Source organism: Centroberyx gerrardi, chromosome 24 (genome assembly GCF_048128805.1).
Source record: "Centroberyx gerrardi isolate f3 chromosome 24, fCenGer3.hap1.cur.20231027, whole genome shotgun sequence".
Taxonomy (NCBI): domain Eukaryota; kingdom Metazoa; phylum Chordata; class Actinopteri; order Beryciformes; family Berycidae; genus Centroberyx; species Centroberyx gerrardi.
In genome coordinates, this window is record NC_136020.1 from 16,843,984 (window position 1) to 16,856,613 (window position 12,630).

Consider the following 12,630-nt stretch of genomic DNA (forward strand, 5'->3'; position numbering starts at 1 on the left):
ACATACCCCCTCCATCATGGCCAAAACATGGAATCCACCAATCAAAGCCGCACGACGACCGCCGATGAGGAAGCTGATGCCCAATCACAAGAGGAGGAGGAGGGGAGGCTCACGCGGAGCAGAGAAGTGTGGTGTTTTGAATGTTATCTTCCAGTCGGGTTGAAACGCAGGAGGCTCTCTGCCCCAGACCGCAGCCCCAGGCCAGGGGCTCTGCTGGTGGGACGCAGGCAGGCTAGGCCTCTGGGTTGGCCGGCGGTTTGGTGGTGGTCATGATCTTCATGTACTGGGTGAAGATGGCCTCGAAGGCCTCGTCTCTGTGGATCATGGCGCCGAACACCAATGGCTGGAGGAGACAGAGACGCTCAACAATTAGTATCTACATCTTAAGACATTAAAAGGTGAGATTTTAATGTAATGTAAGTCTAAATCAAAAAGTAGGGCTACAAAAGAGAAGAGCGTCCCCTATCCCCCTGACTGATTTTAGCTGTTAGGGGGATAGATTCACCCTATTTGCCCAAATTAAGATGAGGTGTTGGGGATGGTTGTTGGTGGGGAAACTTGGCAAAATACAGCAAAATACAAAACCTCTCACCACCTCCAACAAGCACTAAGAAGAAGAAATTTAGGTCATGTCTTGCTGCCATGTGTGAAGTTGCCTAGTCTAGCTTTAAATGCATGGCATACTTTATACAGTATGAATGATCTCACACAAGCCATTTGAAAAACTCCTCCGCATGAGGTAAAGTATGTATTAGGCCAAGGTTGAAATGCAAAACCACTGGATGTGCTGAATCTATTTGAATTAATTCTGCAAATCCATGCTGGATGAATCAAAAAAGAACCTCCCTATGAACCTAAAGGGAGTAAGAACACTTTGCTAGTTTGCACTGTATGTCTCCCCATACTGTACCTTCTGAGTGGAGGGAGTGGCTATGGAGATGCCCATCCCACTTCCTGGTAAGACTGACAGCACCTTGTACTGGGGAGGAGCCAAGAAAACAGAAGCGGGTCAATATATATTTAACTTGATTCATTGTCATACATGAAACGATCTGCAGGTATCAGATTTAATGCAAAATTCAATACCAACTTGTCATTTCTGCAAATAAAATTCAAATATTGATTTATTTTGACAGCATATAAATTGGTGTATGAATACAGATTGGCTTGTCAAAATCAGAGTTTCCATGCCTTTCGGCCAATAATATTCCTTGGATAGAATTAGCTGCATGATAATAATAATGGTAATACACTCTTGGAAGTTCATTTATTTATCAGGAGGCTTATGGAGATTTGAGAAGTTTACCTTCTGTATGTCAGTGATGTCCACCAGTTTGATCACTTTATTCTTCTTAGAGGAGCTGGATCTGGAGCTGGAGCTCTCAAAGCAGAGGTAACTAACAGAGAGAGAGACGGAAAGAGAGAGAGAGAGGGGGGAAGAGAGAGAGAGATGTTGCATTAAGAGCGTCAAGAGCCTTATCAATAACCTGTTAAAACCACAGTCCCATTAGTCTAAATTACACACTGTTCCTCCGCTCTCCTCCACCTTTCAGAGTGAAGTACGCTTTGTCTCTCTCTCTCTCTCTCTCTGCTCTCATCCAGTCAGAGAGTTAAGGATAAAAGATGCTCTACTGAGAGAAGATGTCCCACTTACTTCTCCGTGACGTAGAGCACTCCGTTCCTGATGTAGTCGGTGGGCATCTTCCTGTCTCTGTTGATCAGGCAGCACCTCCAGCCGTTCTCACACACTGAGAGCACACAGCACACAACATGGTTCTCAATACTAGTGGTACAAAACTAGTAAAATACCACATGCAGATACAACACCTTCAATACAATACAATACGCAACTGGTGGCAGATAAACTAAATATGCAGACTCTCTGGTCCTAAACTGCTGTGAGAGAAAATCAAGCTGAAAAACTTTTGTTCGTCTATCTCAATCAATATTATTTGCATTTGTTGTTCTTGTTATTTGTGTTTGCATTTCTAAAATATATACATTTTCACTTTTATTGATCCAGTCTAAGTTGACTGAGCACCTATACTCTTTTTCAGCAACACCCTGCTTCATTACACCCAGTCACACCCGGGGGCTTCCCACTACAACCATTTTTCTATTGTTGGCCAATGAGAAGCTCCACTAGAAAAGCTGGGGGTTAAGTGCCTTGCTCAAGGGCATGAGGGCACTGAGGAAGGGAAGAGCTTTTCTTATTCTCTTTCCCTTCCCAGATATTCCCAGCTTACATTTACCGACCGAAGTAGAAATCTCCGGAGTTGTTTTCTATGTCGTTTGGAACTGAACGGGAGTGAATGAGCCTGAGCGGTATGGCAAAACCGATTTAAAAATATATTTAATTGTGGCGCACGCATGTAAAAACTGTCACAATTAACATTAAAGGGATGGGAAATGTCAAAAATGTAAAAAAAAAACTCAAATCACCGTGGAATTGTCCTTGGAAGAGAGAGGTAGAGGTAGAGAAGGTGGAATAGAAAGGTTAAAGAAGGATTTATAAGCCTTGAGACAACTGAGACAAGAATTGTGCAAAAGGGAGTGAAACTCAATAGGAGGGAGGTGGTTCTAATATTTCGTACACTCAGCGCAAATTAATACAGGGACATAATGTTTTTTTTTTTAATGCTGCAGTGAATCTCCTCACCCGCCAGAGGGCGCTCTGACTCCGGCAGGTTGAAGATCTCGTGGAAGGCTCCCTTCTTGGTGCTGTGGGAGCGACCGGTCTCCTCCTCCCTGCTCACCCCGCACGGGACGGTCGCTAGGTTGCTGCGAGAAACCACCGGCTGAACCTGGAGAGAAACAAAGACGAGGGAGGAGGAAAGCAGGAAAGGGAGAAAAGGGGGTGAGCGAAGAGAAGAAAGAGGAAACGGGGCAGAAAAGAGAGAGACAGGATGACGAGGGAGATGGCAGTGAAGGAGAGGGAAAGGGAGGAGGATAGGAGGAGACAGGAAGGAAGGAAGGAAGGAAGAGGATGTGATAGAGAGGTGAGAGACGAGAAGATGAAGAAGAGGGAAAGGAGGGAGGAGAGAGAGAGAGGAATATTTAACACACTGTTGCTTTGTACACCATTCAGTTCCCTTCCCTCCAATCCCACTACGCCTCTCCCAAGCTAGCGGGGACAGAAGGCAAAATAATGACAGATCCTCAGCTTTCAGTATTATATCATGTGCTTCTCTGACTGTGCAGCTTTGCAAACACTTCTCCAGAGCAGCTCAGGTGTGTCGTGCAAAGCAGAGAGCGAAGCCGCCACTCAGTCAACATACATATCATTACAGTTGGTGGGCATGAAAGTTATTTGTTAGTTTGTGAAAATATAAGACTGCAAATAGGAATATGAAAATGAATATGTAAGTAGAAAAAATAACTAAACATATAAAATAAAATGTACTTATAAATATAAAATCATAAAAATATAAAACAGAAATAGTGTAAATATTATCTGTTCACTATTATTATAACATATAATGTAATATCTGGGAGTACAGTGCCTCCATCTCAGGCAAAACAAAACCATGGAAAGTATACTTTTATTAAAAATATCATTAAAAATCTACGCTGATTTATTTAGGCTGAAGTCATCATTTTATTGTTTAATTCTTTTGAGATATATTTGTTTCTTTTTGTTTTTAATAAATCCAACCTTTCCTACAGGCAAAACGTTGAAGGCAATCAACTTTTAACAATTAAAAGAGCAATGACTCTATGGGGTTAACTACTACATACAGTAGGGGAAAGGGAGGGTTTAGTGAGCTAATGTTAAATTACTATAGTCAAGGGTCTATTCTATGCACATTTCAACTACTCATTAATTACTGTGGTTCAAATGAACAAAACACACTGCTAATTCTTACAGAGTGTGTCTATGACAATGGATTCAAAATGTCTGCTGTATGAGTATGAATTATTATCATTTCAAATTTCACATCTGGACAGGACCAATTTCACTGCAACGTTCACTTCAAAATGATGGATTATGAAATTACAGGCTGCAGCCAATTATGACATTTTGATCCATTTTGTTCACAAACACTGACGGTCAATCCCGTGTCACGAGGTGTGTCACAGACCACGCACACACGCGCGCGCGCCCACACACACACACACACACACACACACACACACACGCTTTGAAGTCAGCTGGCGGCACACCCAGGCACTAGTAGAGGAACCGAGGGGAAACACACCAGAGTCCCTACCTTCTCAATGCCAGAGAGCTGAGAGAGAGAGAAACGACAGAGTATACCTGTGACACACACGCATATACAGTGTACACACACACACGCACACTCACACTGAAATCTATGCATACAGTACACAGAGACACACACACATATTCTGGTATACACACAATGAGGACAGATCATGACAGTGAGTGGGTTTAAGGTGTTAATATTGTGAATAATAATGTGATAATAATGTGATACTTCATTGATCCCTGTAGGGAATTTTTTTGTCTCTGGCCCCCCCTCCACAGGGAGGTCAGAGGTCAGAGGTCAGGGTCCCAGGAGCTCAGTGTCTTGCTCCAGGACACTTCAGCAGGACGGATGCTTGCTGACATGGGGGCTTGAACCCGGTGCTTCAGTTGAAGGACGCTCTCTCTAACCACTAGGCCACCTTGCCGCCCCACAATATCAATGAATATCAATACGTAAATATAGTCTTGGACAGATCTGGGTTGAGTGTAGTTTCTGAAAAGTAGGTGAAATGGAAGCTATATAGAGCGCTTGATGTATTTCTAAATGTACGACTTGGCTGCCTCCACTGTGTCGAATAGATATTGTCAGCTTCTGCCAAAAACCAACAGTTTGTTCAGGTTAACTGAGCCGACTCTTCTCAAGCTACAGCTCTTAGAGTAGAGACTAGGGATAAAAACAAGACGGTTTACTGTGTCACAGTAACCTACATTTGCTTCAGCAGACTATTCACTTTTAGCTGGAACTTTACTTTATGGATCCACACCCATGTCTCGTTTCATCAGATTGCTCTCTTTCTCTGGCCCAATTGTTGTATATTCATATATTTAGCCATTATTTATTCTCCAATGGATCTTCATGATGGAGCCAGCTGTGGTTGCTAGGAGATTTGTGACGCAACTGCAAAGCCTCTGTATAAACGTGGTTTGACTTGACAGCTTTTCGGGTTAGCATTGGGGACAGCTGGAATAGAAAATTAGGGTAGCAAAGTGCATTATGGGACATTCTTTGTCCTAGGTAGGGCCCAGACTAAGCTGTGTCAGATGATCTGTGTGTGTGTGTGTGTGTGTGTGTGTGTGTAGGAATAGTAAGAGAGAAGACAATGAAGGTTAAAGACAGCAAGACACTGACAGAGACAAATTGTGCGAACGTAGTGTGTGTGTGTGTGTGTGTGTGTGTATGTGCCTCTCACCCGTCGCGACACGGTGGCGTTGGTCCTCTCTTTGAGCTGCGGGTCGGTGGGAAGGCTGTTCCACACGATGTAGGGCGTGTCGTACTTGTCCCGCAGCTTGGGACAGCTCTTAAACAGGAAGTCTATGATGAAGAACTTAATACCGGCGTATAAACCTGGAGAGAGAGAACGAGAGAGTGCAGAGAGAGAGAGGGAGAAGTGGGAGAGAAAGATGGAGTGTCAAGGACCAAAGTGGGAAAGTGAGAAGAGGAGAGGGGAAGAGAAAAAACAGAGATGGGAGGTGGGAAAGAAAGAGAAAAGCAAAAAAGGCAGAAAGAGAGGGTATCAAAAAATCTTGTATGGCAACACTGTTGGACCAAAAAGATGTTGAAACTGCGATAAAGCAAGATTTTATTCACCTCCTCCTTTCCCTGGGCTTCCATTGCCACATCATCTTACTTTTCAGTACTTCCTATATTGCTCCACTCAATGCCTTTCATATCATTTCAGGTCTTCATGTATCGTTCATGGTGCTCCGTCACATCATTTTTCCTTTCAAATATCTTTCATATGTCAGTATCTTTTATATCATACATATTGCAGCGATGCAGAATCCCATTGCGTCTACTAGAAGCCGAAACATCCTGTCTTTCTTTCTCTAAGTGTCTCCCTGGGAAATATGGTGTATTTGCTTACAAGAAGCAGCAGCTCCTCATATTATGGGCCCTCACAGGATACAGTGTGGTTTTATAATGCTACAGAGGGAGAAAGGTTATGCAACGGTGGTATGAATGCATTTGTGTGTGGATTGAACATCCCAAGTGTGTGTGTGTGCGTTTGCATTCAAAGACCAAATGCAGTATGTACGTCAGAAGGATAAAAAGAAGTGCTGAGTGCGTGTGTGTGTGTGTGTGTGTCTTACCGATCATGAAGCCCATGAGTTTGTATGGCAGGACGCAGGAGGTGATGAAAGCCACCCACAGGCCGATGTAAAGCTTCTGGGTGCTCTCCGGCTGCACCCACATGAACAGGCTGACAGGCAAGCGGACACACACACACACACACACACACACACACACACACACACACACACACACACACACAGGAGAGAGGAGAGAGACACAGTTAGTATGTGACACCTACACCAACATGGTCTTTATCTTTGTCAAATTAGACAAATTAGACCCAATATTTACCATCAAACTCTCTAATTTCACATAGTATTAATGTCACTTACTTCTTTATCTTCTCCAAAACGTCCGCCATCTTGCCAAAAAGGTTCTGTAAGGAGAGTTGAATTACTGTCTGAATCAGTAGTGTTTCATAATCTGTGCAGACTGATTGGAGAAGGTAATACGAGCCGTGCCGTACCTGTGCTTTTTGTGCAACGTCAAGTACGAGCTGGAACTTCTCCGATACGGTCAAGTCTTCCTTTGGAGGCTCCTACGTGAAAAAGAAAACACAACAAAGGTGGGAAAATGTGTCGGACCACAACATTTAAAACACGAAAACTGTGTCTTTCACATAGGATTGATGTTTATTGTAGAGGAAACAAAATATTCAGGGGGAGAGAAATCTAGTCAAGCTTTTGCAGTGACCTTATAGAGTTCAAAATCTGTTGCTGGTAATTTTTAATTCAAAGACTAAACACAGAAGACATAATTATACTTTTAGTTGCAGGATTTTTTATTATTCATACCCTCTAGCAAAGCAGAAATATCCGATATCAAGCAAGCTGATACTCTTGGTGCTTACTGGGTTTCAAAATGCCCATTTCACATTGGTGGTGAAACTAAATATCTTCCTCCCCTGATGTCAGTTACTCCTCCATATTTTCTCCTCCTGACACACAGAAACAGGACGGTGTGTGACAGGAAGAAGGAAGTCTTACCACAGGTTCAGAGACCTCAGGCACGATGCTCCACTGGATCCTCCAACCTCTGGAACAGAAGAGGAAGATGTGAATACATTTTTGGAAACGCAGCACATAAAATAAGGACACCAAACTACCCTCCAACCTCTAAAGTTAGCGTCTCCAACCTCTCCAACCTTCATCACTGCTAAGGTGGCCAGGTGTCCCAGTTTGAAGCTAGAGTCCAGACAAATGTCTGAAGAATACTAATATGTCCTGATTTCCTACTCGTCTCCAAAATGCCCCACTTTTAAAGACTGTGTTGATGGTAATAAGCTTTCTGAGCAGACAAAAACATCTCCCATGTCTTCTACCCCATTGAGCCTGTGAAATTCAGTTGTTTTGCAGCTGTGAGCACAGACAAGCATTTATCTTATTTGTTGTAATGTATCAGGCTTGTGTGGCACAGATAGAAACAGTAACCATGAAAATGTGCATGAGTGCCAGTTTTGAAAATCTGTCCACTATAATGAGCACAAATTTGCTCCTGGAGATGTAATTATTCAATGCGGATCACACAGAGGCAGGAGGTCCACATTGTGCATCTATCCTTCATTAGTACTGCTGTGGCCATTGCCGCCTGAAATATTGCAAAGTAGAACTAAATAGGCATATCATTAACACAAAACACACATTACGTCATCTGCCAGCTGCAATGTGAACAACATTATTCCTCTCAGTGAAGCAAGCTTGTAGTAAAAAGTTGTACAGAGGCTGCACCTCTACAATATAATACTGTCCGGTGAAGAGAGGAGTGGGTGTTTTACCTGGCGATGAGGTAATTCAAGGACAGCCGCAGGATAGCTAGGAAGAGGAACATGGGAATGGCCCAGCCATGCCACGCAGCATTCATGTAGATCTGGAGCCAGAAGGAAACAGAGACAACACAGAAGTTTAGTCTCATTTTGTTTTGTTGATATTCCCAGTGACTGCAAACAAGTCCTGTTACGGAAAGTTGGAGAGTTAATAATGCCTACGAGGGATGAGTCACCATGTTGGAGGTTTGACAATAAAACTAAAGATTGTAGCATTATCACCTTTTCTGCTCTGACAAGACAGAAAATTCATAATTTCAAAGTGGTGGCAGGGGGTTTAGATAATATTTTCTGAAATAATAATATCACAAGCTTTAGTTGTCACTCCTCCCACATGGTGGCATATCCCTCGTAACCACTGGTAACCAGTCTCCAGGCATTCCTTTATTTGACAGGCCTCTACTTAAGAATTACCTGGGGTTTTATGCATCAGATATGGACAAAGTGATGACAACACCAGCATAAGGGATTTCCTTTTTAAGGGTTTGGGAGGCTTTTCCTGGCATTGAATTGGACTACTGATCTCTGGGCAATGTGATGGCGCTGGGAGATGCTATTACAGAGTCTCCCTTAAATGCTCTAGTGGGATCATCTCTGGATATTGAGAAGGCCTTGGCATGAGGCCACAACCAATGGGATGAAGGTGATTTAGCAGAATCATCGAATGTGAACACTGATTAAGATTTGATTAGCCCTCTGAGGACCGCTACAACCCTTCACTGTGGGGTGTAAATTACTTTGATGTTTATTTTATTTCTGTGTCATGCACAACGTTTCTCTATAACAAACCTAGACCTTAACAAACAAAGTACATTACATTGCTCTATTTCTCAGGTTGTGTCACATAGAATTCATCTTTTCTTAAACAAATCAAGTCTTTCATAATCATCTAACAAAAGAAAATTACCAGAAATGTACAGTACATACACTATATTCATTCCAAGGACAAGCAGAGTGTGTTACAGATTATGAGTAGGAGAGTGCGCACTCACAATGAAGGCAATAGCTGAGGTGTAGACAGAGTGCCAATTGGATAAGGCGGAGAGGTTCCTTAAGAAGTTGGTGACAGGTCTGGCTCCTCGCTCTGAAACAACAAGGATAGTGGGATATAGTCCGCTTGGTTTAGGACTAATACATATATCGGTATTGTGCCAGATTTTGGTATCAATATTGATTTCAAGACATCTGAAAGGTATGTTAATATTGGATTCTTACAATGAGAACCCTTTTTTTCCGGTGAGGGACATTTTTAACGTTGAAAATGTATGTTATGCATGGTCTAATTCTACTTAGAAAAGCCAATGAAACGTGTAAATGTTAAAACGGAAAGTCATAAACTCTACTAGATAATGAAATGTGCTTTCATCCAAAGAAAAAAGGTATTCAATAAAGAACCAGTACTGAATTTGAATGGTAGGTACTGGAACTGGTACAGGTATAATATCTAGCCCTAGTTTGGTTGTGGTTGATGTTAAAGTATTACAACACTTCATGGTGGCTATAGAGCTATAAACAGACAGATCATAGAAGCAGAGTCTATACAATCAATTGCTCTGGATATATTGACGACAAAGTTTCCAACACAAATTCTGACCTGAGAGCCTTCAGCCTCAAAATGTTGTCAGCAACATGGCGATCTAACAGGCTCTACTTTGTGTGTGTGTGTATGTGTGTGTATGTGTGTGTACTCACTGAGTCGCCTCATATTTTCTGTCAACCTGGATGGAGGTGGGAACACACAAAGTGAAGGTCAGAACACAAGTAAGTGCACACGTACACACACATAAAGAAATTGTGCTAGTGGGGGTGGTGACACGGCATGACTCACTCACTCGCCTTCACAGAGGAGGAAAGAAAGGAAGAAGAGTGAAAAGAAATAAAGAAACAAACTCATTGCTCCCTGTCTCCTCTCTCCTCCCTGGCACAATACAGGCTGATTTATTCACAACACTTCATATAGCATCCCTCCTAACAGTATGCGTTTGTGGTTCTGTAGTGCACATTCACGGTCTAAAATACGATTCTGTACTCTCCAGAGAAGGTGAGCACCCAAATACACACAAACATGCATCATAGCTGCGTCAAACAAGGGAAATTTTATGAGCAACAAACCCCAGAGTGCATAGGAGGTCTCAAAATTAGTAACGTAAGAGCTTACTGTGCAAGCTGATTTACCCAGAGAGCAACACACCCACACACAGACACACACACACACAGACGGCTGGAACTGCAGTACAGCCTGGCCCCCACTAGAAGGCACACACTCCATCCACATCATCTACAACCATCTGTGCTGTCTCCAGGCCATGGCATCCCACCGACAGTATGTTTATTTTCTCCTACAAAGTTTCTCCTGTTAGAAACTCTTCGACCGATGACCTCCTTTCTGTTTTCATTTTATTTCACATATTTACACAGTTTTTAAAAGCACTTTTCCTTGATTAGACAGTATGGACAGACTGAGAAAATGGGACGCTGAGAAATACATGACACATGATATGAACACACCGAGCAAACATGAAGCCCATGGGAATCACATGGCAAACATTTTAACATGTTGTTCCTCTAAATCTATTAATGATTTACAAGATATGATAATAAAAAAAAGTGCAGTTTAGTGCAGCTGGTGAAAATTTTAACTCTCTTCGTACCGATTTTAAATAAGTGTATAGCTTATCCACAAAAATGTGCAATCTCACTGCAATAAGGAGTGTCTTGTACAGTTCATTAGCACTCCCTAGCCACTGTCTAGCCTGGCTAACACTGACACACTGATTCTCCTTGAAGCTCCTTGAACAACCACAGAATCGATAGCTGAAGACACGGACTCCATGTTCTACTCAAAAAGGAGCTCCCACCCACCTTTTAGCACTTAGCGGTTCCTCGGCCTCCACGGTGCTCTCCTCCGGCTGGAAGCGGAAGTCTTCGATGTAGACACCGAAGCGGTCGTACAGCCACTTCTGCAGCCGCGAGCTCCACGTCTCCTTCTGCTGTTTGTCTGAAGGTGTGTGTGTGTGGGTGTGTGTGATGGGGAGGTGGGGGTGCACAGGAACAACAGACACAGAAACAGAAAAGAACTATTTAGACAGATTCGATTTGAAATTCATAGTAAATTCACCAATGCCACAGACGCACACTTCATTGGCAGTGCAGTCGCTGTCCTTTGACCCTTTCACCTACAATCACCAGGTGTGAATGTGTGTAACTGTATGAATGCAAAGCTGAAAAAAAGAGCCTGTATGCTCAGTAATAAACACTTATAAAACTATAATTATGGCAACGTGACAGCTCTTGCAGGGTTGTTTTGTCTGTCGCCGATTTATTAGGAAGCAAAGTGGCAATCTGCTGATGACTGTATTCTGTGTAGATAATACCCAACTATGATTAAAATGTAGGTGATTAAAAAAATAGGTGGACAGACAGGTAGAGAGAGAGAGATATGTTGCATAACTCCTAGTTAGCAGGATTTTAATTCAGGATTTTAACATACGGTTATCACAGTCCCATTAGCCTAAATTATTCACCTTCCCTCCTCTCTCCCCCACCTTTCAGATTCTCACTTTCCCGCTGTGCTCTCCTCCACACAAACATGCCTAAACACACACACAGCCCACACAATCCATCCCCAAAACACACTGACACCCACACACACACACACACCTCCAACACTCACTTTCACAGCACATGCATGTCTGCCCTAGATGAAGTGATCTACAAACATAACCCATTTTCCAAAATTAGCCCCTCTCTCCTCTCTCTCTCAATTACACTCTCTCTCTCTCTCTCTCTACCTGAAACCAGGCAGACAGAGAAGTCATTGGGCCATTGGAAGTCAAAGACAAAGACTATTATTCAACCCAATAATAGACACAAACACACACTTATGCCACCTGACTACTCTGCACTAATGAGCCCCCCTCTTCCCTCACAGATGTATGCACACACACACACATACAGTCACACACAAACACACACACACTCATATGGGTGGCAAGGATGCTAGCAGTAATGAAGACAATTAGCATCCAGACTAGAATAGGTTTTGTAACATAAGTACTGTTTGTTGTGTCGCTCGCTCTCAAGCTGTTCTCCTCCGTTACACCGCTACAAGGGAACCGGAACTATAAGCGTGTGTTCCTGTTGCCGTGAGGAATCTCCATTGGAGAAAATAGACCTCAAAACACACACACACACACACACACACACACACAGTCTGCCACGCTTCCTAGAATAGCCCATCTGTACTTCCGTCACCCTCCCTTCCTAACAGGCACTCCGACGCACACATCCTACCTCACATCCCACCTCCCCCGCACACACACACACACACACACCTCCTGATTCACCCCCATACTTGCCAGACGTCAGAGGAGGCAGTACAGCATCTCCCTTCCCTACTCATTTCCTGTCAGTCCCCCATAAACTCCCACTCACTCCTCTCTCTCTCTCTCTCTGTCATTTCCTCTCTCTTTCTCTAACTCCCTCTCATCGGTTATTGGTGTTCATTATTTGGCAGTAGTCCTA

The 12,630-nt window shown here is 43.1% G+C and overlaps 1 protein-coding gene across 1 annotated transcript in view; it reads right to left on the reverse strand.

The window, feature by feature from the left end:
* Nucleotides 1-232: 232 nt before the first annotated feature.
* gramd4a (GRAM domain containing 4a) overlaps nt 233-12,630 on the reverse strand; it is a 48,541-nt gene continuing 36,143 nt past the window's right edge. Inside the window, exons 6-20 of the mRNA XM_078282253.1 lie at nt 10,969-11,104; nt 9,799-9,824; nt 9,099-9,190; nt 8,059-8,150; nt 7,271-7,319; nt 6,751-6,822; nt 6,617-6,660; nt 6,302-6,411; nt 5,401-5,555; nt 4,212-4,229; nt 2,660-2,804; nt 1,655-1,748; nt 1,307-1,397; nt 911-979; nt 233-343 (exon numbers count right to left, since the gene is read on the reverse strand). Of these exons, the coding sequence (XP_078138379.1) occupies nt 233-343; nt 911-979; nt 1,307-1,397; nt 1,655-1,748; nt 2,660-2,804; nt 4,212-4,229; nt 5,401-5,555; nt 6,302-6,411; nt 6,617-6,660; nt 6,751-6,822; nt 7,271-7,319; nt 8,059-8,150; nt 9,099-9,190; nt 9,799-9,824; nt 10,969-11,104 (1,304 nt within the window). The remainder of the gene's footprint in view (nt 344-910; nt 980-1,306; nt 1,398-1,654; nt 1,749-2,659; nt 2,805-4,211; nt 4,230-5,400; nt 5,556-6,301; nt 6,412-6,616; nt 6,661-6,750; nt 6,823-7,270; nt 7,320-8,058; nt 8,151-9,098; nt 9,191-9,798; nt 9,825-10,968; nt 11,105-12,630) is intronic.